General features: G+C 38.2%; 1 protein-coding gene across 1 annotated transcript; it reads right to left on the bottom strand.

The window, feature by feature from the left end:
* On the bottom strand, nt 1-25,821 carry GPM6A (glycoprotein M6A). The gene is made up of 5 exons (XM_074154266.1): nt 25,732-25,821; nt 11,099-11,252; nt 9,358-9,434; nt 8,056-8,121; nt 1-153 (listed from the first exon to the last, which is right to left on the bottom strand). The coding sequence occupies exons 1-5, from the start codon at nt 25,819-25,821 to the stop codon at nt 1-3; spliced, it is 540 nt and encodes a 179-aa protein (XP_074010367.1).
* Between the last annotated feature and the right edge of the window lie 2,116 nt (nt 25,822-27,937).

The following is a 27,937-nucleotide window of genomic DNA, read 5'->3' as shown; positions in this document are numbered from 1 at the left end:
TTATGTGTAAGCATTGAGCCGCTCTTTAGAGCGAGTAGAATGAATGTCGTGAAGCTCTTGTTCCTCCTTTGATTTAATATCCTCGTATTTTTGCATTCTGCAGGCGTCTTTCACGTAGGCCCAGTTGGCAGACAAGACCATGAGATAATGGACCTGTAAGAAGAGGTGACACGGAGTTAGGAACCCACAGCGCTGGTCAGAGTAGAGCACCTTCCAACTGGAAAGCTCTGGGATGGAGCTTGGGTTTCCATCAGAAGGAACCCAACTTTGTCAAGTCAAGAAGAAGAACAGCAACATGATGTGAAGTTCAAGCTGGAGCTTCATTAATCCCCACAGCTGTTCCTCTTCCCACCACTCGCAGTTGGGAGCAATGGTTGGAAAAAAAAGAACTGAGAAATCAACGCATCATCCCTGTTTTGCCATTTCAGCTGCTCTGTAAATCTATGCAGAAAAAGGCCTCCTGGTCTAATTTCTTGCAGGCTTTTCCCCAATGAATCAACTATTTTTTAAAGGAGCTGCTTAAGAGACAAATGTGCCGTAGACTCATCCATAGTCTTATGATTACATATCTAATACAACTACAGAAAGATTTGCTTTTTCTTTCTTCTTAAAGCTAGCATTAGCTTTCCATTTAGCCGTGATTTCTTTCTTTCATCTACAACCCCAACTATTTTGTTAGAACCAACTAATTTGGCAAAAGTTTTTCAAAAATTGAAGAAAATGTTCAGCTGGGTAAAATATAGATACAAATAAACTTGAGGTCTTAAAAGGGCACACACCTGTCACCATTTAATTTAGTAATTTTATTTCACTGTTATATTAGTGATACTACAATTTATTTATGCCATTCTTTGAAATGAGTAGAAAACAAAAAAGTGGTTTGAGTTATTTTCAAAAGACAACTTCTGTAGACATCTTGAATGGAGCAAAAACAATGTTCATGTTCCATGTAAATTTTTGAATAGGTAAAAATACACTCAATTATTTTCTTAAGACAACAAAATTAAGAGCTTTCCAAGTATTCCATCCACAAACAAAATAAAAAAATATCTGAAAAGAAGGGGAAAAATCCTTATTAGTGAGCATTGGAGATTGGACCTGACTCACTTGCAGCCGAGATGAATCACTGGGTGAGCAGCGATGTTATACACCCAAAGAGCCTCGTTTATTTATGTCAGCGAATGGGGAGGACAGAATGTCTATGAATACACCTGAGGATTCAATGCCAATTAAAGGCTATTGGCAATATTGTCACATGAACAAATGTTTTTCATGTGGCTTTGAATAAATTTAATCTGAAACTCAGTGAAAGATATCTTACCAGTAGAAAAATTATGTTCTGCAAATGTTTTCCATTATAAATAGAGGATGTAAAACACCCTAATTGCATTTGAGATGGAGATTAGTAGTCTATAAAAATCACATGGTGTGGCTGCCCATGACTGAGCTTAATGACCAGTAGATGTCCTGTCTTCTGAACGGTGGCAATGAATGATTAAACAAGTGATAAATTTTAACACAACACCAATACAGGGAATGAAGCTGAGTCCTCCCAGAAACTGCTGCCAAAAATACAATAGCTGGTGAGGGCTCTGGAACATGAGTCTTGTGAGGAGCGGCTGAGGGAGCTGGGGGTGTTCAGCCTGGAGAAAAGGAGGCTGAGGGGAGACCTTCTTGCTCTCTACAACTCCCTGAAAGGAGGGTGTAGCCAGGGCGGTCAGTCTCCTGTCCCAAGGAACAGGCGATGGGACGAGAGGAAACAGCCTCAAGCTGCACCAGGGGAGGTTTAGCATGAATATGAGGAACAATTTTATCACTGAAAGGGTTGCCAAACCTTGAAAGAGGCTGCCCAGGGCACTGGTAGAGTCACCATCCCTGGAGGTATTTAAAACCTGGGCAGATGTGGTGCTGAAGGACATGGGTTAGTGGTGGGTTTGGAAGTGTTGGGTTGATGGTTGGACTCAATGACCTTAAAGGTCCCTTCCAACCTCGATGATTCTATTCTAAACTTCCTCCTTCAGAGGCTGTCACATGCTTTCTCCGTTCAGTCATTTTTTGGAGCTAGTTTCCTTAGTCTTCACGCTTGTGGCCACCTACAGTATAAAGTCCACTTCGGCTGTTGGAGCAAGAAACTGCTCTCCTGTCTGCTTCAGCTTCCCAACTCTGGGCCTTTCAGGACATTTATAGGCTTTGAAAGCTTTTCTTTCAAAGGTGGACCTCAAATGTCCTACCTTCAGTCTGCTGGATCTGCTTGCAAGGAGCCTTTGACCTTCTTAGTACACGCTCTGTTGGCTCTGTACTCAGCCAGAAAATAAAAATATTCAGTAATGATATTCAACTGGCTTATTCCAGGTCTCTCTGGACATTTATTCCTCCCCTAGCAGGCTTTCAGGTACTTTCTGATGAGAGCATCTCTCATAGTTATGTTAATCAACTGCCTCAGAGGCCACAGATAATTTCCTGAAATCAAAAAGATTCCACCTCCTCCTAAGAAATCGAAAAACTAAACTAGGATTCAATTAGTAGAAAATGGAATAGAGTAATCTTGAAAACACCTTGAGGTTATGCAAATTCTGTTGAAATTGGACTGTTGTAGGTATATGAGTATCTTAGACTCATACTAAATGAACAGAACCAAGTTAGTATGTTCTTTCTTTGAGAAATGCCAACATTGGCTTTTCCCACAAACATTTGGTGGCGATCATTGCTGATTAGTGCAGGCTAATGTTCATTTCTTAATCTGGCTAATTAAGATCAAGGAAAATATTCTGAAACTCTTCAAAGGACCAAGTATTTTTTGGTGTCTTTTTTTGTCCTGGTGGTTTATGGCAAGTTTTCACCTATTTGGGGAACACAGTCTGAGTTGAGGAGCCACAATATAGGAAGAAGTGTTCAGAGAACCTGTCCTCCCGGAAAAAGATTACAGATAGTGGTATTTCCACGCATCTTCCGGAGTTTCTTAATATCTCTAGTACAACCCTAGCAGCACAACCTGTGATGGCAGCGCAAGTGCTGGAGATGGCAGCATATACTGTGTTACTCTGGGACGCATCCTGGTCATAATTTAGGGCACAAGACGAAGAAGTGCCTTGTAGCTCACTCAGCTGTTCCAAAAGATTTCACTGGAACAGGCATTTCTAGATCAAAAGAGAGACACTAATGCTGAATCCCCATTCTGATGAGTGAAAAGCCTTAAAATTCCTCCACAGTAAAACTCTAAGGAAAAAATCAAAAGAAACGGGATGGTAATCCTAAGAATTCTGTCATCTCAGAAAATTACAATTTGCATAGAATGAAAATATCAGTCCTTTGAGGGTAAGATTTCAATTAAAAAAATATAATCCAAACCTCAAACAGACTATAGACATGAGAATCCCAGAAGGGGGCGGGGGGGGGCATCTGAGCAGTGTACTCACACCTTCCTGATCTTTTAAAACACATCTGTCTGAAAACCCTGCAGCTGAAGAATTCGTGATGAAAATGGGACTGTGTAGGCACATTTATTATCCTCACAAAATATTTGATAATGACCCAGTAAGAGATAAATTTTAACCTAATGCCTTGCAGGTGCAGTTGGCTTGTTTCTTCTACTAAGAAAAAAACAGACAAACCGTTCTGAAGGTGCATTGGCCACAGTCTGACCTTCACCGGACTCCCATTCTTTACCCATCCCTTCCTTAAAAAGTCACGGACCCAAACTTCTGGAGTAACTGCTGAAAACTCTTGGAGTTCACAGTTTCTATAAGTAGGACGACTTTCCTGGAAACAACTGCTTTAGCTTCTGTAATGAATATAATCTCAAATACATATCCATGCTATATAATGGAATACATGTTTAACAGGGCCACCACCTTTGTTTTTCTGTTTAACACCAAGTTCCTAGACAACATTGTCACACTAAGGAGGTCATCTCTAAGTGGCTGTCTAATTGCGTTTCACACTCCCATGAGCTGAGTAGCCAGAAGCTGGTAGCGCCCTGTCAAGGCTTATTCAAATTGAAGCAGGGCAGCTTCCACAGTCTGCCTCGGGATGTTCCAATTACGGACATATGCGAGACAGCGCAGGGTCTTTCCATGCTCTATGAAACGTTCCCCTTTAGATTTCTTCATAAAGGGAAATTATGGTTCAGCCTTTCAAACTGTACAATCGTGTCTAGGTTAAGAAGTGGTTTGGTTTTGTTTTTCCTTTCCTTTTGGGACATGTCATTACCTCAGCAAGGCAGAAGTCTAAATAACATTTTTCCCTCCCCTTACACCCATCTAACATCCTGCAGAAGAGCGCAATCACAGTGGGTGAGAGGAACTAGATGACTTTCACATTTCCTTTGTCCTTAGAATCATAAGATGGTTTGGGTTGGAAGGGATCTCAAAGAGCATCCAGTGCCACCCCCTGCCCTGGGCAGGGACACCTCCCACCACACCAGGTTGCTCCAAGCCCCCTCCAACCTGGCCTTGAACGCCTCCAGGGATGGGGCAGCCACAGCTTCTCTGGGCAACCTGGGCCAGGCTCTCACCACCCTCACAGCAAAGAATCTCTTCCCCAGGTCTCATCTCAATCTCCCCTCTTTCAGTGTCAAACCCTTCCCCCTCATCCTATGGCTCCCCTCCCTGATCAAGAGTCCCTCCCCAGCTTTCCTGGAGCTCCTTGAGGGACTGGAAGGGGCTCTAAGTTCTCCCCCGAGCCTTCTCTTCTCCAGGCTGAACCCCCCAACTCTCTCAGCCTGTCCTCACAGCAGAGCGGCTCCAGCCCTCCCAGCATCTCTGTGGCCGCCTCTGGTCCTGCTCCAACAGGTCTGTGTCCTTCCTGTCCTCTCCTTGTTTCAGGAGAACTGATTGCGTCTCCATCTTACAGGACATAGTTTCTGTGAAGGTTCAGGCAGAAGAGCACTGCTCACATGGTTATTTTTGAGAAGGGAAACTGTCTATCTCATACAGTTTTGCTGTATCCACGGGCTGGATGCTCAATAGCCTTAGAACAACCCTTTGGGATGGGAGAGTTTGCACTTAAACAAATTCATGTCTCCTGCTTCTATCTGCCACAACATTGAAAACAGTAAAACTAATATGTATTACTTCAGCAATCATTTCTTTTCCATTTATTATCTAGCCAGACATGAGAAAGAGCATTAATGTTCAGAATCATACATTGTCCAAATTCAGTATGATTCAAAATCCTGGCTATTTTTTGATTCTGCCCTGAAGACTCACAAAAAGCATCTACAACATAAATAGTTCTACCAGCTTTTTTTTATCTTGGGCTGAAGTCTAAGAATCATAAATTTTCAAAACAAACTATTTGACATCTTCCTTCTCTGCAAAATAAAGCTTTCCCTGACACATACTTTAAAAAATATGTTTTCCTACACATCAATCCTAACTCATAGGCCAATTCCCTTTTTGAACCCCAAAACAGCATTCTCCTTTGAAGACTAAAGAGGCAGCTAACGAACTGTGAAAAAATCCTAACGTGCATACACAAATCTGAGACCAAGAGAGAGATTAAATTAGTAGATATGGGGAAATTATAACTTGTGACCAAATGGTTTTGAAAGTATTAATTTTTCTTTTGCGGGTTTTGCAATAAATTACTACATTTTTCTAAAATACATTTTTAAAATACAGATTAATGAAAAGTATCCTGGTGACAGATGGTCTTAATATTTATGAATAAGCTGATTTCTTTGGTGAATTTCATGACAAATATTGACATTAAAAGAGTTAAAGAAATCTGCACATATTAACTAATCTGGCTCCTGCAAATATCCACAAATCCAGAAGTGAGGATATAATGCAGTATATCAATGTCATGACTTAAAATTTCATTTAAAAGAGCAGATTTTACCAATTCAGTTATTCAGTACTCTCATTGATGATGCACGTTTAGTAATTTGCAATAAATGCAAAATACTTTCTACTTTAGTCAGATTACAGTTTAAAGTGACTGTTTGCAAGAAATGTTTTAAAAGTACAATAAATTAAAAATCTTTCTCTTTTGTAAGGGGCTGGTATTTTAATCTTATTTTTCATTAAGAAGTCTTGTTAAATAGCATGGAGATTGTTAAATAGCATGGAGAAGTCTTGTTAAAATCATGGAGATCTGCTACTGTTGTGGATATATACGAAGATGAACTTCATTAAGTCGTATTTGTGATTATTCCTGCAGCAGCATATATTGGGAAGGGCATTGGTTCTCCAGTGACTTAAAGGGCTTCTGCTCACTGTCCCACACCCTAGGCCATTGCTGATACCTTACCACCTTCTACTAATTTGAGAGTAGGATCTGGAGGAACAAAACCCAAACAAACAACAAAAAAACGACTTTCTTCTTTCTATATGAGATATTTAGGACCCAAAATTCATTATCCCTCCCCTAAACTGTTTCTTTCTTGGGAAAGCAAACTCTTCTTCCCCATCCCTTGAGGTGTCCAAGGCCAGGTTGGATGGGACATTGAGCAACCTGGTCTAGTAGAAGGTGTCCCTGCCCATGGCAGCGGGGTTGGAACTAGGTGATCTTTGAGGTCCCTTCCAACCTAAAATGTTCCATGATTCTATGATTCCCTTAGAGAAAAAGAACCTGTTAATATCTGCCCATCCAACCACAACATACTGAACTTTCCCTCATGTCCCATGCCCAGTCTTTGGGCTGCTGTGTCAAGTGTGACACAGAATATAACCTATAAATGGGGTCTGGTACGCAGGTTTTAAAAATAACCACCACCAAAGAGTGGAATGTGCTTGTCTTCACCAGGAACCTATCAAAAGGGCAGGTTAAAACCAATTTAGTTACAAAATTGAAATATAGACAGCACAGTTGCAACCGTTTCACAAAGCATATGCTTACCAGCATTTGGGCACTATACAACTTACTAGCACTTAGATCCTTAACTTATATTTCTGTTGAAACAGTCAGAGTGTTATCTTGCCTGCTCTGGGCACAGAATCCAATAAAAAGCATAGTTGGGCATGGGTGACCTTTCATAAATATGTGAATAAAACTGAGCCATCAAAGTGAATTCCTAGCGGATCAGTGCTTGGTGTAACACATCTATGGCATCTTTGGTACGGTACTTTGAGCTTTGAAGGGTTTTTTTTTTTAAACTTCATTGAATGTATCATGTATTTAAACTACATGGCTCAACATACCTATTTAATTTGCTTCCACCGATGTGTTTGTTTTCACTGAAAAATCTTTTGCTGGCTATTCTGATTCAGAACTCTTCTTTGAAATGCAGAATTGTTATCTGAACAAATTAGCATTTGATAACTACTACTCTGAATATACTTCAAAACAGCAATGCACTGGAGAACTAATGGTCTCTTGGATATACCTACCTAACAGTAATGTATATATTATAATAATTACTATTTGGTCACCATCTTTTCAGCTGGAAGCAGAAAATTCTCTGTTTGGAAAATCAGTTAAGTTATTAATATTAATTATATTCTACGGTTATACCTATTATTTGTGGTCTTGAAACAAAAATTACATTGAAAATACATTTCTTTTGTTTAGCTATCTCTGCTGTGTTGGCAGGGTGTCATTTAATACTAAAAAAATGGCAGAGAAAAACAAACAAAAAAATCCCTAATGCAACAGGAACACTAGATTCATGGAATATTCACTGACTGTCCTTTTTTATAAATTTGATTCTAAGTAAAACGAAAAAATTATGATGCTGGGATTCAATGAAAAGTTTCTACTAGCAATAGGAATAGTAATCACCATCACAAACTTTTCTTATGGAATGCATCAGTACCAAGTAAGAGTCATTTTACATTTCCCATTCCGGCGTGTCACACAATCCCACACTGGCACAGAGTCCCCATTCTAACAACACCTTTATGGTTAAGCAGACACCGCAAACAACAGGCGGAAGAGCAGGGCACCGGCTCATACAATTTTTTCTCAGTGGAACATTTTCACTAGCAAAATGTCATCAAATTCAAAGTAATCTTCATTATATAAAAAATTAGTCCTGACAGAAAAACTGACACATTCACAGAAAATAACTAGAAACTAGCAATTGGGAAGACAACTGAGCGTTGGGTGGCTTACCATGGCGATGACCGCTGCACCAGCTCCAGCAAGAGCCACGATGAACAAGTGGAACGTCATGTTTAACTGCAAAGGGGAACAAAGCAAAGGACTTTCGTGGTCGTTCCATAAGCAGAAACTGAACAAAATAACATAGAGCAAATAACTACCTTCCTGGTGCTGCCCTTCTACAAAAGTAACAATTAATATTACATTTTCTAAGAGACTGACATTGCTACATGACATCGTGTTTGTGCCTGTTTTGTTACAATACTCATATCAGGGATAATTCATAATTCTATTTCAAAATATTCTACTTAAATTATAAAATATTAAAAAACCTATTATTTAAAAATAAACCATCCAGCACTTTTCTTATTTTTATTTATTCATTTATTTCAGTTACAATACTACTTTATTAGATCTAGAAACGTTTGCGGTAGTTTCTCTAGTGGCAGAGACAGCCTAAGAAAACCCCGCTCCCCTTCATTAGCTGTAGCCTTCCACCTTCATATATTGATTTACTTACCTCCCAAATATGCCCATAAAATCTGTTCATAGTGATATAATATAAGCCAGGTTAAATAAATAACCCAGGTTAACCACCTTCACAGCAAGGGTTGCATTTTCTTTGATGTTTTTGATATAAGGGCAGATTGTGTACTTTCACGCTAAGATTTATTCAAACATTTAAGACCCAGTGAAACATTTAGCAAAGCAACCTCTGACGTCAAAGGGATCAAGATTTTAGCCTTTCTTTTTGTTTTAGAGAGATGTAATTTTGTTTGTCTTGTCTTGTCTTCATCCCTGATCATTTAAAAACAAACCCCAAAACCTCCACTGCACTGAAATAGGGGGTATTTGCCTAAGGGGAAAATAATACAAGAAACGCACTGGGATTTATTATCCTAATGCTCTGCGAGATTTGGTCAAATCCATTTGAAAGCCTTACTCTCCTGTCACAACAGTAATCAGAGAACTTCAAACAGTGATTCGTTTTACAGACCGATTCATCATGCAGCAGGTGCACTAGCTTTCAAAAACATCTTGGTAAAAATATACATGACAATAGAATTCTTAAAAAAAAATAAAAATGCAAGTGTATTTAGAAAACAAGTGGCTGGGGAAACTGCACTGAATAAAATTGGTATGTGGTAAAAGACTAAGAAAAGTACTATCTGACTGTATTTTCCACCGGGATTTTATTTCATCACCATAGCTAGCATACTCTCACATTAAGAATATTCTAAAAAGCACACACAAGTTACTAACTACTATAACATACAGTATGGCTTTGTCAAAAATATGGTCACATTTATTCACCTCATTCGAGTCACACATCTTGATGAAACTTTCTGATGAGGTGCAAACCTTTTTTTCCTCTCCAATAGTTACAATACCTGGAGCAGAAGAAATATTGACAGTGTTTAGTATTCCCAGTACAAAGCAACTTACTTCCTATGAGCCAAAAAAGCTAAGAAATACAGATTGCAGAACCATTTTTAACAACAAATTCATTTTTTTGTTGCTGCTCTGAGGGCTGGAGCCCCTCTGCTGTGAGGAGAGGCTGAGAGAGTTGGGGGGGTTCAACCTGGAGAAGAGAAGGCTCCGGGGAGACCTTAGAGCCCCTTCCAGTCCCTAAAGGGGCTCCAGGAAAGCTGGGGAGGGACTCTGGATCAGGGAGGGGAGCCATAGGATGAGGGGAAAGGGTTCGACACTGAAAGAGGGGAGATTGAGATGAGATCTGGGGAAGAACTTCTTTGCTGTGAGGGTGGTGAGAGCCTGGCCCAGGTTGCCCAGAGAAGCTGTGGCTGCCGCATCCCTGGAGGGGTTCAAGGCCAGGCTGTAGGGGGCTTGGAGCAACCTGGTCTGGTGGGAGGTGTCCCTGCCCAGGGCAGGGGGTGGCACTGGGTGGGCTTTAAGGTGCTTTCCAACCCAAACCATTCTATGGTTCTATGATAATTTCAGCCATCACAAAACTAACCCATCATCTGTTTATTAAAAGCCCTGGTAGGAACCATGCAGAGAATAATTTTTCAGTCATTATTGAAAATACCTTCATTCCAGATTTTTATCAGCGCAGTAATCAAAACCCCAGAAAAATTATTTGCAGGCAGTATCACCACCAACACAAGAATTCTCAGACTTTTTTAAGATTCCAAACCCTATTTTGTCCAAATTTCCCATCCCCTCAGAACACACCTATGTCTGTATCCCCACTTTATTCTCAACCCCTCCAGTTCAGGCTTTAGCCCTGCTCTTTTTCTGCAGCCCCTTAGACTGGTGGTGTCTGTATTGTTCCTCTTCATCAAAATTTTTGCAAGCAACAAATCTTGTCCTATCCCGGTTCCTCTCTGCAGGGACAGATGATAACCTAGGATCTCACATCTCCAAATTGGTGGCCTATCACAAGATTAAAGAGTCATTCTCCAAATAAATGACTAATCAAGCATTTTAGACAAGTTCCAGAAATTCCAAAAGAAGAGACTACACAGAAGCCCCAAGCCAAATTTTCAGTACTCTGGGACAACGGACAATGTTGATTCATAGAATAATTTTGGTTGGAAAGATCATTGAGTCCAACTGTTAACCCAACACTGCCAAGTCCACCACTAAGCCATGTCCCTCAGCACCACGTCTGCCCGGCTTTTAAATACCTCCAGGGATGGTGACTTCACCACTGCCCTGGGCAGCCTCTTCCAAGGCTTGACAACCCTTTCCGGGAAGAAATTTCTCCTAATATCCAATCTGAACCTCCCCTGGCACAACTTGAGGCCGTTTCCTCTTGTCCCATCACCTCTTCCTTGGGAGAAGGGACGTACACCCCCTGGCTACACCCTCCTTTCAGGGAGTTGTAGAGAGCAAGAAGGTCTCCCCTGATTCAGTGGTGTCAGGCCTGGAAATGCAGCACGTCTCTAATAAACTGTCTTGACGAGTGGGTAAAATGGTAGAAAGAGATACTTAACAGTTGTTTCAGAAACACTTGAAACAGTTCGTTTCAGATACACAGAAGCTTTGTTTTGTGAAATCTTGGCTTTATATTTAGTGCTGTTCCTTCACGTACCGTACTGGCGAAGATCCAAGCAGAGATTAGCTCCGTCCACCACGGTGGCATTTCGGCAAATGGTCCACAGGTTGAAGTACATGTAAACGGGCAGAGAAGTGAAAGCTGTCACACCAAGCCAGGCCAACATAAAGATGTATGTCAGCATAATAAACTGCAGCAAAAGAGGGAAAAACCAAAACCAGTGGTAAATCTGAGCTTAACCGATGCTCCATTGCCAAAAAGGGAATCGCAGGGAAGTAACAAACGCATTTCGGTTTCGTTTTGGTCTGATAATCAATTCATGATCTGGTCTAAGTGCATGATGGAGCACCAACATGACGTTTCTGAAGAACAAGTACTTACGTTTCCACCAACATAATCTTTCTCCAGTCTCTGGTCCCCCTTGGACCACAACCCCACATCTGCAGCCCAGAGAACTGCGGGCTTTGGGAAGAACGTCTCTCCTTCTTTCCCATCTCTGCTACTTCAGAGTTAAGACAAGAGGCCATGTCGTTGTTTTTTCCACTACCAATCATGAGGCAAACAACTAGAATGAAATACTATAGCTTTGCTTGCTTTTAAAATCTGGGTCTTCATAAAAATGAGTCATTATCCATGGCTGCCACAGGATCTCACTGGCATTGAACCAATAGGACAATATATTTGTCCTTTTCTTACTGTATTTAGACATATTTGGGGTCTTCATACATGGGAATTTGTCATTGAGAACAAACTAGGGCGCTTAGTAATAAACACATTAAATTACATGCTTTGCAACATGTGTTCTCCAAAGTCTACACATTTCCTTGGTTTTATGCTCTCCAGAGAATAGCAATCTGCTTCTAGGAGGTATAAAACTCTACTTGCCATCGGGGCCAGTAGTTTTTCCAGCACACCCAGCTTCTCTAAACATGTAAGCATGGCACGTTACCGCTCTGCTGCTAACCTGAGATGACCAGCAGAGACATTCATCAATAACAAATTAGCTTTTCACTCTATGCTGTGGAAAGGATGTGAAGATGCGACATGTTTAAATGGGGAAGATGTCAGCATTTAAAAATTGCATTCAAATACCCCCAAGATTTGATGGCTTCAGATATGCCAATTAATCTAAAAACATTACTGAGACAAAAATATTTCTAACATTTTTCTAGCTGCTTACCACAGAAAAACATTGACTCTGAGAATAAGAAATAAGAGCTGTTTTTGAAAGCTGAGTTATCTAGTCCACAATCTGTTTAAAATTAAACCTTAAAGAGTAAATAAGAGGAAAATGGAAGACTTTTTCTAGTTCTTTTTTAATGTAAGACCTCTCACATCAGGTGATCAAGGAAAAAGCCTATTGTAAATACATATTTTAGTTATGGAAATCAAGTAAGGTCAGATTCAAAAGGGGTGTAAATGGTTGTAAAAATTTTTAGAGGGGTGGCTTGTCCATGTGGACCTAAGCAGGAAAAGAAATCCAAACCAGCAAAAGGTTTGAATTTTAGGTGAGGCACTTTTATTACTTCGAAGTTATGGGATGGACATTCTCAAGCAATATTAAAGAGACCTTAATTTGATTTACTTTAACTCACTTCCAAATAATATTAAATAAAAGCCATTTTAATTCTGAGGAAGTGTATTTACGTAGGAATTTAATGTAGTTTAATTAATCCAGTTTAAAATTCAATTCAGATTAATTTTCCTGATAGTCCCTAGGTAGATAACACTTCCAGCAGTAGTTTGAAAACCTGGAGAATTTATAGTTCTAAAAATAATTACCCGAAGGATGCAGGAAAGTAAAAGATAAAGCAGAACAAGGAATAGAAGTATTCTGTTTAATACTTTGGGTATCTGCTTTCTATCTTTTTCTTCATCTAGTACTCAACGTTTCAGCCTTACCTGCCATTTTGTAAGCTATGAACCATTTCAACCTTCCCCTTAACATAAAACTAGTTTAAAAGGGAAAATGATGCATCTAATTTATGTTTAAATATTTTTGAAAATGTATTCCTGCAGATAATGGCTGTCTTCCTTTCCAACTTTTCCCAAAACCCCACTCACTAGAAAATCAACTGACAAATTAGAGAAAGTGATAGCAAAGTCTATAATAAATATACACTCTTGAATGTTACAGTAGGATTTTCTGTGTGTCAGTTGCTTTATATAACGGAAATTCTATTCCACCTATTGCAGAGGAAATAGTCAATATAAGTAAATGCTGTTCTGTACACACTCCTGTTTATTTTTTCATTATTGCTCCTTTACTGTTTTCTTTTTTTTTCTCCATATTACAGTGTTAAAGTTAATGAGACAACATCTGGTTCAACCCCAGGCACTCATTCACAAATAATTACTTGGAAAATTACTTGGAAATGTAGATTCACTTCAGGGCTATGAATTCCCAAGTAAAACGCTATGTCTGATCTTAATTTATTATCAAGCTAAAGAGTTGCACTCAATTTTTCTAAAGCAGGAGCAAGAAATAAGAAAGAAGGCTCTCTGTGTGCTCTCAAAAAAAGGCTTTAAATTCTTAGTTTACTATTTTCTAGAAGTATTTTAAAAGTAAAACCAGCCTCCTAGTTTATATTCTGTGAGTTTGCCAATAATAAGGTACCTCTGAAGCCTTACTTTTGAGTCGCCTTCTAGAATTTCTGAACTAAATAATATTTAATAAATTTAGTACATCTCTCAGTGGAGTACATGCATAATAATTTAATGGAGAATTAAATCTTTTATGGTAGTTACATTACTGAACTGTAGTAACTGTTTTTAAGACTGGGCTCTGCACAGAGTCAGGAATCTTCCTACTCTGGGATTACCATCAAATGGAGGAAAAACATCAGCCTTACTATGAGCATTACAATTCCTATTTAATATATTTTTATTTTCTGTTCTGTAGTAGGGATGCCACTCTCTGTAGCCTTGCTTGCTTGAGTAGCTTGCTTAAAAATCTGCACTGAGATAATACAAAGCCTTGGTATAGCAAAAAGGGGAAAAAACAGAGCTTATTAGCCTCTTAAAAAAAAAAAAAAAAAAAAATCTGCCTTGGGCACAGAATCAGAGCAGGAGAAATCTGTCAGATGATCGCTGCCCGGAGCCACAGGAGCTGCCTGCTCAGAGAGAATTGACTGCTTGTTTATGAAGGGATTTTCTCTTTTAAAAACATAAATCTGTTTGCTGAGTATCTCAGAAAAAGCAAATCAAACACCAATTTCATTTAAAAACCATATTTTAGAAAAGGAAGAGCTTCATCTTTCCTCTCTCAGTCACTTTTGACTGAAGAGCCAATGTTATGCCCAAATTCATGTCATAACACCCAGATGATATGGGGAAAAAAGTAGAGAAATATTATTTGTCTTATGTAAGAATAACTAAAATGCAAAACCTCACATTAAATCACTTAGCAGCTATGAGTTATCCCTGGAAGCTGCTATCAGTGATGCAAACCACAAAAATGTGGCCTGGGCAATAAAACACTTTCTGCTGTAGGGGCAGGAAAAAGCAAAAGGTTAACCTCGCACAACAAGTTATTACTTTCTAGCAACAAAAGGTGTTAGCTTATAAATTCTTGTTATAACAGAAAGAAATTGTGAATTTATATTTTTTTTTTAAACCACAGGTGAAGGACTAAAGTATTTTTTTTTAGATAATTTTCTCTGCTGTTACAATCTTCCCTCTTTGCTCTAGAGACCTTACACGAAATGCTTAAGGAGCCTGTTCACTCCAGGAATTAAATTCAGAACTCAAACTCCTGAGATTCAAAGGGATCTTCCTCCTTTGAAGTAGCGTTCTGCTACGTGACAAGCCAAAGATTTATGAAATAGCAATACAGCATCTTAAAGAGGCATCACAGCTGGTTCTTTAGTATGCTATGAATTGCCTTGGTAGTGAAAATTGCTTTCTCTGATCAGTTCAGTTCTCACTGTAAGAAGCCAAACACATAAACCCAAAACAAACTGTAAGTGATAGCAAAATTCATCTACTAAATCATGAAGAGAAAAGTTCACTAATCAATACTAGGTTCACATTGGGAAAGAAAATCTAAAGTAAACAAACCAAATCTTTAACCTCTGTAGCGCTTAATTTCTTGTACCAACACCATGGCTGGGAAACCCTCTTGCCAGATTTTATAGGCTTTTCATTGCCAGTAATGGCTTTCCTGAACAATAAATTATTAAAATAAGCAAATTATCAACCCTTCTGGAAAGATACTTTTTATATAATCTGTTGCCCACACCAATGTCAAGTAGAGATTCCAGAAGACATTCTGAAATGGTCTGTAGGGAGCACAACAGCTTTCATGGTGGTCGTCGCTGGCTGAAATCCTGTTTCCACTGAAAACATTACTCAAATCTATCTATTTTAATCAGATCAAGATTTCAGTTGCTGCTTTCCTTTTAAAATTTATGGGTACTTGTCCCATGAAAAGCACATTCATTAAATTTCAAACACTGTTCTTCTTTTAGTTTTGTTATAAATATTTTAACACCCCTGAAGTAACACTATATGACTGCTGCAGTGACCCTGGGGATGGAGACGGCGAAATCATATCTAAAAGATACTGCTACTACAGAGATGGACTGAAAAAGAAATAAAGTAGACTCTAGTTGTTTTAGTGTATGAGGACACTGCTGTTTACTACAAAAAAAAATAAATATAGAAGTGTAGCAAGAAATTCAGAAGTGCCCAAATAAAACTTAACTCCAGAAACCTAATTTAATCTTTGTTCCAAACCACTCGCTACTTACATTTACACTTACTCTCAATTTTGTCATTTACTTATTTTATATGAACTCCCTGAGGTGAGCTGTCAACCCAGAGAGTTGCAAGAAGACGCACACCTTGTGTTAGGTGTAATAAGTCTCATCTAGATTTATTGTCCTATAACTTCATTGTGTACTCTCAGCTTGGATGATCTCAGAGGTTCCTTCCAAATCTCTTCACAGGCTGAGAAATTCTCTTGGACAGTTTTATCCAGAGATCAAACCTGTATCTACAGAGACCATGTACCTCCATCCTGCCAAAAGCCTCTGAGGCTTCATGATGAAACCTTTCACATGGGTTTCACCATGGTGAAACCAGTGCAGAACATCACCTGAAGAGGAGGCCGGGAGGAGCCTGGCTGTCTCTAACTGGACTAACTGGGGGGCACCTGCCCTTGGCAGTGCGTTGTGTAGTCCTGGTTCCCAACTGCAGGGCAGAAGAAGGTCCCTTGTGTCATTTGATGGCAACCCAGGAGCGTGAACAGGAAGACCTTTTCAATTTCTTCATGAATTGACCCGTCTTATTAACATTCAATCATCTATAGGTTTGATTTCAATACAAATAAGAATGTATTTAGCTTTCACACTTTGCCCAGCTTTAAATTTATAAATGACCTTTGGTTTTCAGGCCTTCAGCCTCAGTCTGGTCCCTTTTTCCTTGGAGAAATTCCTCCGAGTTAATGCTGCCGCCTCCTTGCCCTGTGCACATTCTGCACAAGCAGATTTACGTACTCCTTTTCAATTATTCATTGTAGTCACCATGGATTTTCTCAAGTGCTGAACTTTGTCTGGATGAAGTTGCACTGAGAGGTCTTTCTGCAGTTTACCTGAAATCAGAGTTAAAAGCACTATGTGTGTTCCTGCCTCAGACCTATCCTTTATTTGCATTCTATTTTCTATATTTTTATTATCCATTCTATATTTTCTATAATGAAAGGTTCTGCTGACCACCTTACACCTATGGTCCCAGCTCAGTAACCTGCTTTGATTAATACATTTTTATCATAGATTAGTGTAAATATTAGATATTTTGTTCCTGCTCGCAATCTGTATTCTTGTATTCGCAATCTAAAAGGTGTTTAGTGCTTTTTACTTTTGGGAGGTTCAGAATTCATCCAATAGAATTTTGCAATTTTTGCACTTTTAAGGAGGAATTTCTACATAAACACTTCAACCTCTTCCCAATGTTTTTTGCGACAGCATTTTAAATGTACAGTTCCCCATATGCAAATACTGGAGAAAGCAAGTGGAAAACTCGTTGGGTTCCTCTGGAAAGGATTTTAACATTGCAGACCTAAACCAGCCTTTTCTGCTTAATTAAAAATGTTAGGTTGACCAGAACCAGCAAGACTATTCTTATTTACTTAAATCTAAATAAATCATAATGTTTCCTTAAATAGTCAAATGAGAAACTGAAAAAATAATACAGATGTCTTTAAATTCATTGATATATCAATGCTTAATAACGTTACAGATAACCCCTTGCCATCCTCACCGACCTCTTGTGGTATTCATGCGCCTTCTCCTTCCACACAGTATGAAATCTAAACACGGTTAAGAAAGAATGTTAATTAGCTTACACCCGAATAGCCTTCTCTACCATTCCTGTGTCTGTGCTAACGAGCACCTCCTACGTTCATGCCTCACTCCTGAACAGAAGATGAAGCAGAAGTATTTCAATTTATCTCATTTTACATACAGTGCTGCTGGAAGAAAGAGACTGATGCTCTGATATTACCATTAAATGCACTATAAATCACAGAAAAGACACACTGACAAAGTCTTTTCTGCTTGGTCTAAAATACCACTCTCATTGTTAACAATCACTTGTTGGACATTTATTATTGCCTCTCCAAAACATGTTCATCCCATCTCTCTCTCCCTGACATATTATATTCCCAGGCACAGCTCCAGGAGTCTTGTTGAAACATGGATACATTTCATGCTCTGCCATTACTGTCATGTGGCTGATTTTTCTTGGCTCGTGTTCAAGTCAACTGCTTCAAGAGGAAAAAAAATAAAAGCCAATATTGGTCCAAATTTCTCCTCATAATGGTACATACTTCTCAGGTTTACCTAATTGCAATTCTTCCACATACTAAATACTACTTAATGCAACATTCCTTAGATTGTTAAAGTCTATTACCAGAAAATTAAATCTCTGAAGCCCTAAATTTTGAAGCAACCATTTTAGGGAACTGCTTTGGTTGGTTGGTTGGCTTATGTTTTTCTTTTACAGACATGTTAGGTGGATGAAAAAGTGATTTTTGACAAAATTAATAGCAATTCTTACTGTTACTTTCTGCTTCTCATCTGTATGTACATTTTTCTAAAATTTCCTTTGAAAGCTTATTTCAAGGTTGAAATATTCTACATGTCATGTCTATTGCTTTATAACTATTTAGATGTCTAAAAAATCTAGTTTACTTTCTGATTTACTCCAAATTGATTTACTGGTAGCAGTGGGGGAGGAGATTTCCACAGCTGTATCAGAAATAAAAATAGAAGATTCTCTAACAAAATGATTCATTTTTTGAAACTTTGCTTTGTAAACAAATCCACTCACTGTCAACACATACTCAGTTTGAAGAACATGACTTTGCATTGATGCAAGACTAGGTTTTCCCTGAAGATTTTATAATTCATCTTTTCCGTACTTCCTTATAAATCAATTATACCATTTTTTTTATTATTTCTGAATCTTCTTTAGAACATCAATGGTTTTGTAGCATTCTGCTGCTTAAAGTCATTAGTGCTAGTTATTTTATATGACCTTCAGGCAAGACTATCATTTTTGTCATCCAGCAGGCTTCTGAAGTCCTACAGAGAGCATTGGATCTTATCTGCTATTGAAGAGCAGCTGAATTTCCTATTTAATTTTATAATCTTCCAGATAGGAATTACTTTTTCTCAAAATGTATATGCTTATATTTTCACTTTCTCAAAGTTTTTCTCCTCCTTTTGTTTTTCTTTTAGTGGTGTTTCTAACACTTTGGGGTGCTCTCTGGGAATATAACTAAAATAGTAGTTTTGTATTTAAATGTGATTACAGGTAAATAATCTGGCTTTAAAACTGCTTTTTTTAAAAAAAAAAAAAAAAAAAGATGGAGTAGATATCTTCATTAAATACTGCTCCTTCATGGGTTCTTCAGACTGGCTTCACGCCACATACCTACTCAATTTAAAGACATAAAATATAAAAAACAATCAGTTCTATCACGACCCACTCCCTGGCAATGTAGACAGGTCCTAGGAGTAAATTTTCCAGGTATTTCGCTTCCAAATTACTGATAACCTATTTCTAAAAAAACTGATCCATACTATAATGGGTTTCAGTGACGACAAGTTTTCTATACACAGAAAAAGATAAGAGCCAGATGGGAAACAACTGCATGATACAGATTGTTTACATATTTTGCATTGCTGAGACTGTGATTTTGGGAACAAGACAGTGAAGCTTAAACTAGAAAGCAGAAATAATAGTCTTATAACTTTTTTAAACAGATGTGTCACTCTAAGTGAATGTTTGGCTGTCAAAAATAAGAGCATGTGTTCTTTCCTGATTTTTCTTACTGGGACCTGCGAAGAATCAAAGGGTAGGGACCTCCCTTTCACCTTTGGTGTCTTGTCAAGCAGCAAAAGTCAATAACATGGCTTTTAATCATCCAGAGGATTCTAAAAATGTGACCTTAAATGTTCAAGCTCTTCAAATGAAAGAAGTATTGATAAAAATACTGTTTTGCCAGGTCTGGCCAGCTAAACTTGAATGCGAATCATCGTGTGGGAATAAAAGGATATAAGCAGTGAGGGGGAAAATTTCCCTCCTTCTTCCTGGACAAGGAATACCAAAAAACATTGAAAGTGGTAACTTTGAATTTATAAGGCATCAATAGGAAGATGCAGTTGATATGAAGAACAAAAAGCTTTATATGATTTATGTGGATTTTGGGAATTGTAACTTTAAGTGGGAGAACTGAAAAAACAAGCAGGCTGGATACCATTGGGAGTGGATAAAAGACACATCTTTGACCACAAAATTGTGAATTTATGTTAATGCCACTGTCATTCACAGGTTTAAATAACTATAAATAGAGCAAGGTGTGTAAATGCAGTGAAAAAGAATAAGGCAGCCAGGGGAGAACAATGTTCAGGGGAAACTGTGGTTATCTGATGAAGCCATTCAAGTTAAAGCTGAGAAGGATTTCCTGAACCTGGGGGAAATAAAACTGTCACCTTGAACAATTTATGATATTTCATAATAGAAAGGTAAAGCCATGGAGGAAGTGTAACAGATCCCAGAGCCAAGCACGCATTAGAAATGTATGACAGCACATTCTCAGAAAACAGTTTCATTAGAAAAACAAACCCCTAGTTATTGACTGAGCTTGCATTGCCAAGGAAAAATTCTGTCCTTGATGTGAAAGACACACCGACAGCACAATCTCAAGCAAAACCATTTGGTCTAGTTTATCACCAACAAAACAAATTCAGTCCATGGGACGCAGGACCGAGAGAAGCCAAGAAGCTGCTGGTAAGGCACGTTGCACTGTCTGGCACCGCTCTTAAAGGGAGCAATGGACACTGCGGTCAACAAAAGGGCTGCATCTAAAACACGTGGTAAATTATGGGAGAAGAGGAAAAAACAGATGAAACAGTGATATTAGAAGTGTGATATCCCTGAGTGAGAAAATCTGGAAGTATAAAATAAAGAAAAAAAGATGACAGAAATAAGACAGACCAAAAGTACAGTCAGCATCTAGAAATATATCCCAAAAGGATTTCTGAGCTCATTGCAAAAGATTTCTAAAAGTATTACAAATAGAGAGAAAAAAAATAATAACTTTCATTCTTATATCTTTTGAAGAATCCATATGTATATTAACAATGCAGTTGGGACAGTAATGGCATAAAGATGAGAGAACCTCTGAAACCACTGAAGTACTTCAGTACTTCTCCTTCCTATGCCAAGAACAAGCACAGAAGATTACAAGGAACCCAGTCCTCTCAAAAAAGTTCCAACACCGGTCTGGTATCCAGAGATAAGATCCAGAAACCTTTAAAATCATTGACATGTTTTATTTTATTTGCTAACTCCAGCAGTGTCCGGGCAGCAAATGTTACTCACCTACACTCCAATTAAGAGGCCAAGCAGGATACATTTACCTAAATTTAGGTAGTTGACTGAAGTGCTTAATGTAAAAGACCCAACTTAAAAGACTTGAGGGTTATTCTCTTTGCAGAAAATAGGAAATTCACTTGCAGAAATATTCAGCTCATGTGAGAAAGTCTCGCTAATGATAACACCCTCTCCCTCCTTTACTGAAGGACTCCTTCTCTTGGCAACCTTAGTGACATTCCTAGTTAGGTGGGATACATCCATGTCACAATATATTCCCTCTGAAATTAACTTCTCCATCACCTTTTGGGTCATTTGTGGCAATAATTGATGATTCTGGTTTTTAACTATGCGGTCTGAGAGGTCAGGCCACCATACGAATCCCACCTTCCCCATTTCCCACGCCAGTGTGTGAAACTACTGATGGCGTATGCTACTTAACATTTATGGGAACAGGGGGTTTTTCAGACATTTTCCTTATTTAAGATGGGATCAAGGGATCCCAGATCCATGAGTACATCTGCTGTCTCGAAGAGAAGGTTCTCTCCTTCTCACAAATGAAGCAGCAGTGGCATGAAGCATCCCGCATTCCTCAGAGGCACCAGTATCCCATCAGAAGCAAGGTCCCTCTCTCTCTCAGCTGAGCGTTTTGCCACCAGAATATCCAGATAACACAGTATCTGGTGTTCAGAAACGAGAGCTTCATTTCTAGCATTCAGAAGGGACGCATCTGTTGGGGGTGGGAAAGCCAGCTGAGCCAGCACCGAACTCTCCTCCTCCCCTTACACAGAGCATCAAAGGTCAATATGATGCAGTTTCACCGCCTTGGGAATAACCAGTCTGGCGCGGGCAAGACGCGGTGACAAGTTCACATCCCTTCCAGAGGATTTTTCAGAATATTTGCAAAGCTTCTGTGGCTTTTCTTGCAAAAAAAAAATCTAAAAATATTTGCGAAAGTTCAAGTTTTAGTTTAAGCGCTCAAGAAGTGGGGGTTGAAGAGCACATAGGTATCCAGGTAGGCAAAATAATTTTCAAAGGCAGAAAAATCCCTTTCACTCATTAAAATAAAAGCTTCCTAAATACTCAAGATACAGAAAATACATTAGTCAGTGCAACGTGGAATGCAAAACATCTATCTTTAGAGGCTTAACATGTTTCTTTTAAAAGCTAAGATACAAAGAAATAGAAATGCAACTGCCAGAATGAAATCTTTAGCCAGCGTTTTCTGATGAAATAAAAAGAAGCACTTTCCCATTTCATAGCATTAAGTTTTCATAAGAGTAAAACTTTTCAACGAAAAAACAGCCTCATTTGTGTTTCTTTCTTCATTTTTTTTATTGCCTCTGTGAGCAGACATTCTCAAACAAGGTGTAAATGAGGCTTTCCGTGACCGAGCTCTCTGACTATAAATAGGAAGGGTATTAAATCGCAAATATACAAACAGTGTCAGAGTTTCAGGCCTGTCTCCTGTCAGAGAATCATAGAATCATAGAATTGTCTAGGTTGGAAGGGACCTTTAAGATCATCTAGTCCAACCATCAACCTAACTCTGATAAAATAAAAAAAAAAAAAAAGAAAACCATACAAAAGAACCCCTCAACTATGTCTCTAAGCACTATGTCAACCCGTCTTGTCCTTCGCTAATCACGCTGCAGCACCATTATATACAACTGTTTATTTGATTCTCTAAAAGCATGTTCAGGCATTGAAAAATGAAGACTGAAAACCCAGCGGTCCCTCCTCAAACGTGACCGCTGTTGTTACACCCCTTTGATTTTACTTTTCACAGGAAATTAATTCTGAAAAACTCTGCCAAGGAGCCTCTTCACGGGCACTTTCACAGGCCCCCGCTCCCACCCGAGAGGGAACACTTGGGATGCTCGGTTCTGGATGCTCACAGAGCCCAATTAATCACCTGTACAGTCACTGGAGATAGCTCTTTTTCCATTACTTCAGGCGAAAAGAATTTCCTTTTTCCCTTTCTAGATCTAGAAAGCGAGTTAGTCAGAGTGAAGGAGGGGGGTCAGGAAGGGCACAGGAAAAGTTTCTCTAGATGTTGCCTTTCTTTCTTAAAAGTCTGCTTTTCAAAGGGTGTTGTGATAAGAAAGAAGAAAGGACGTTACTTTGCAGATTTCCAGTGAGAAATACAGCTTGTCCATGCCAAGGTAAAACAAGATTTTCCTCCTTGAATTTTTTTGTTGATATTTTTTCCTCCCTTTTCCTAATAGGTGGTTTAGTCACAGACATAATAAACATGCTCATGAAAAATATTAATGAGAAGAAAGTGATGACAACAGTAAAGCAGAAGGATTTCATTTTCAGACTTCCACATGCTAAACTGGTTTTAGAAAGACATCAGCAAATTTCATATGAAATCATCATCACAACTGTATTTTTACAAAGGTATTTTTGATTTGGAGCCATTTTTGTCATTTTAATTCTTCAGAACAACAAATATCCTGTGTGTACATTTCTCTTAGTATGAAGGCATTGCTAAAAGAAACCAACTGTTTAGTCTTCGACAGCTTAGATTTTGATATTTACAAAATTTCCATCTCAAAATTGTACACAAGGAAGCTTTCTGGCAACATGTAGTATCTGCCAATCCTCTTCAATGGCATGATCTCATTTTGGCAACTGTACATCACAGAATTTATTACAGCAAATTTGCATAGCAGTAGAACAATCTGGGCTTGACACTCAAGGATACTGATTAGGTTCGATTTACCTCTCCAGTCATCTTTTTGTTGTTGTCACAACATATTTCTTCATATCACTGCATGATTTAAGGAACTGAAACATGTCACTGCTGGACTGAAATATTGCCTAATTCCAAATGTGGGGTTTTTTTAATGTAAACTGTTATTTGTCACTTAAGAATTTTAAATATGAGATAATCAAAATAAATCTCAAGCTTTAATTGACAAAAATGCTGTATATACTGTCTTGTTCTCAAACCTCTAAAGCACAGAAGCAAAATCCAGAATAATAACTCCAAATAACTCCAGACATTTGCATAGCAACCTTACTAATATATCATCAGAATAAGGCAAGCAATCAAACTGCAGATTTATTTTTCCTTTCCAGTGGAAAGAAAAAACTTCTACTAACTTCAAGAATAATAACAACAATGTATTTTTAACTCAAAATAATTGATGGCTTATTTTAATTGTGGTCATCAACAGTATACAGCCCTAACCTTAGCTGCACAATGTGAAAGCCAAGGAATTTTATGAAACACAAACATTACAAATTACTGATGAGGAAAGTAAAATGCTGAAGGAACTAATTTAATGAATCATTAATAACAACAGTGATATTAACCATAGAATAGATGTTTAACTGTTCATTTCTTCTAGACATATACTACAGAATTGCAGTTTATACTGCGAGGGCATCAAAACCGAGAGGATGCAGCTTTGCTCTGCTGCAATACCAAGGACAGGCTTTTATGGGAGCTGTGAAGAAAAAATAATAACCTTCTGAAAAATGTGCTGCTCTGTACAGAATTTGAACCAGCTCAGTAGGTTCTCAGTGAATATGGATCAGAGATTTCTTTCCAGGAGATGAAAGCAGCGTTGGTATAAGCAATGGTTGTTCTTCATTAAAATGTTCCCCATCTTTATTTATGTATTTATTTAAAGGCTTTAGAACAATACTCAGTCGAAGTGCCAAAATCCTATAGTGACATTTGACAAGAATAAAGGAAAAAAAGATAAAAAAGCAGCATTTCTGTGGAGCACATTACATCTATGTAGGGATGGGATACGTGCCGTATTCCCCAATTTCCAGTGTGTAGATGATATGTGTCTAGTTTAACCTTAAATGTCAGGACATCCAAAATACTAGTTTTGATAGGCTTTAGTGGGACTGGAAAGTATTCTCTATTGCCTATATTTGTTCCTAGTCTGTATTGCAGTTTAATAAATATTGATATTTGTAGGAGGGTACAGTGGGAAACCCTCTCTGGCTATTATTTTATGTATCAGTAATTGTAAATATATGATAACATTAGGTGTACCTTAACACCCAGATCTACCTGGCTGCATTTAATAATTTATTTTCCATCAGATATTATGATTTGTTGATACTGGTGGTGGTTGCAGAAATATCCAACAACAACCAAGTGTCCAGGCCTCTTACCTTAGATGCAGAAGAGTCAAATATCAAAAAAAGTTACTTACCTGATATTGAAGTGAGATCTTAAAATAAACCCAGTTCAAACAGTCATCAATTTTAGTATGAGCAACCTCCATTTAAGTCCCAGGACAAATCAGAATTGGTTTGAATCTAGCTTTCCCAGGGTCATAAGTGAACGGTCTCTCCAAACCAGAGATAAGGTAGGAGTAAATAACGGACTGTTTGCCATTTAAAACCAAAACAAAAGCTGATGATGGGTCTCAGCTCGTCCCAAGAGGAACAGGCAAGATTTCTAAAATAACAGTGAAAATATTAGTAAGAAAAATAGTTCTTGTCCAGTACCGCTGAAGGCATTACACACTTTTAGTCCTGTCCCAACAGCTTACATTGCTGAGAGAAGCTTTCCCAAACAACTGGTGGAATTAATTGCTCCTAAACAGGAAGAGTTTCTTAGAGATTAACCAATACAGAGAACATTTCTAACACTCTAACACTCTAATAGAGTGTTAGAAATTGTTCTCTAATTATTGCTATAATTTTGAACCGCTAAAGTGAAGTATCAAAAAACATTAAAGAAACAAAAAATAAACATCACAAAGCACTATGAATATACAAACCACGTTGAAATCATCATAAGTACCACTTACCCAGGCACTGACACATCTGCCGCAAGTGGTGATTTTGAAATCCCCGTAGAGATCCTTGATGGCACCAGTCGTAAAGAATCCCTCCACCATCAGCAAAATGCCATATACAAAGAAAGCAGCTGCTACACCATATATCACATACTTGAAGATGTCAATCCTGTAAAGGAACAGCAAAAAATTATTTATCTGCATAAATATTTAAAGCTGACTCTGAAGTTTTAGGGTGAGATAATCAGACCCACTAAGCCTCAAAGTTTCTGCACTGGAGTGAGCTGAGGAGTGAATTTTGGAATAAAAGAGTATTTATATAAGAAACACTGGGTTATTTAATTTAATAAAATGTAAAAATGGATTTGTGTAGGTAAGACAGAACAGTTTGTCTGAATAATTTAAAAGTCAGATAATTTAAATTTTAGTTTTCCTCTATATAAAGTGGCAAAGGAAAAAAAAAAAAAAAGAAAAAAAAGAAAACAAGAATCTGAGACATCTCCTGAGTAACATGTTGTATCCAGCACTTAGGTTATAGAAAAGGTATTTTGTCACAATTTCAATAAACCTTTCTACATGTACAGGTAGTTCTCAAGCTGTAACGCCAGTCTGTGCTGTCTTCTCCTTGTTATCATTTTTCCACTTATTCTCCAACAGACACAATAATAAATCCATCAAGAGAGATCCCTTAACTTCAAACCAGTCCTGCTTGGGCCTCTCTAAAAGACCAGCCCCAGTAAGATTCCAGTTTATCCATACGACACAGCAGGACTTGTGTAACTCTTCAGAAAATGGTAATAAGCAGGTTTAAGATGTTAGTAAGTTCCAGTCCTATTGTCCAGGTCAAGACAGCAACAGTTCATAAAAAAGTAAGACAAAAAATAAACCAGGGACCCATTGAATGATGAAAATTCAAGATGACTTTTGACATCTAACAAACAACTACCCAAACTGGACATTTCTCAAGACATAAAGATTAATAATTTTATTGCTATTAAAGGAAATATTTAACAGTAACATTCCTTTAGGTTCACAATTTTCATCATCACCCAAAAGACAACTATCAACGCATGTTTTACGTGTACAACACAATAACAAAGCTCAAACCCCCATTTAAATATCTTTGAGTTTGGGTGGTTTTCAAAAGAGTCAAAGTCAGATTCCTGTTTATGGGTGATATTTCAGATGAATGACTGTGCCTACAACTTCACTGAACGTACCTTAAGTTTGCATTAGTCTTATAAAAACACAATTAAACTTATGACCTGATTGGGGGTGGGAGAAGTATAACAAATGAATGTTCTTGGCACCTATTGGAGCATTTTTCAGCGGGCAATAACTGAAGAGTTCTGGGAATGAGACAGGAGATGATTTTCTCTGGCATTCCAATAACAAAGCCCTCTCAGCTTCCTCTACGGCACTTTTTCTTTCATGCTCGAGTGAAAACTTGGGTAAGTTGATATAGAATCACAGAATCATAGAATGGTTTGGGTTGGAAGGGACCTGTATATCTGTATGGAATAAATACATGCACTATTCACAGGGGCAAAACAAATTTAACCCTATAGGCACTATTAGATCATGCAAAGATGCAATTTATTTTAATAAATATAGGTGCTGATTCATTGCAAAAATCCCATTCCCCTAATTTTATAGTAATTCAGCCAGTGTAACACTATTCTAACAGGAAAATGATAAGCCTATCCAGTCATTATTGATGAAAATAAACTTACAAGAAACGTGCAAACAGAAACTTTGGGATCTCTTCCAATTCTGATATTATACACCTTATAAAATGGTGACCTCCATCAGCGGCCGAAGCCTGGGAGCTCTGCCAGCGGCATCTCCCCACAGACCCCAGCGTGCTTGGTGCTGGAGAAATCACAAGCTCTCCTTTCCCTAAAGAGATTAAGGGTTTTTGGGAAGTCCAGCGACTATTTCAGCCCTTGCAACAGCCCTTTAAACCATCTGTGCTGAGCCTCCCACTGAGCCGCTTCTATCAAAAAGCTTACTAAAAGAGCTCTACTTTTTCCTCAGCCTTATGTGTAACTAAAAGAATAACTTTCACTTAAGCCTTCTACAAGGAAAAAAAATATATATAGCTATACACTAATCAAATATAGAAATCAATTTCTCCCTTACACACCCTCTACAGAGAGAAGTAGTAAAACCTCTCCTGATCAGACCACAAGAGATGAAACAGCCAGATTTACTCCAA

The sequence above is a fragment of the Numenius arquata genome, chromosome 10 (genome assembly GCF_964106895.1).
Source record: "Numenius arquata chromosome 10, bNumArq3.hap1.1, whole genome shotgun sequence".
In the NCBI taxonomy this organism is placed as follows: Eukaryota; Metazoa; Chordata; class Aves; order Charadriiformes; family Scolopacidae; genus Numenius; species Numenius arquata.
The sequence above is the reverse complement of the archived record's forward strand: the minus strand, read 5'-3'. Positions and strand labels throughout refer to the sequence as shown.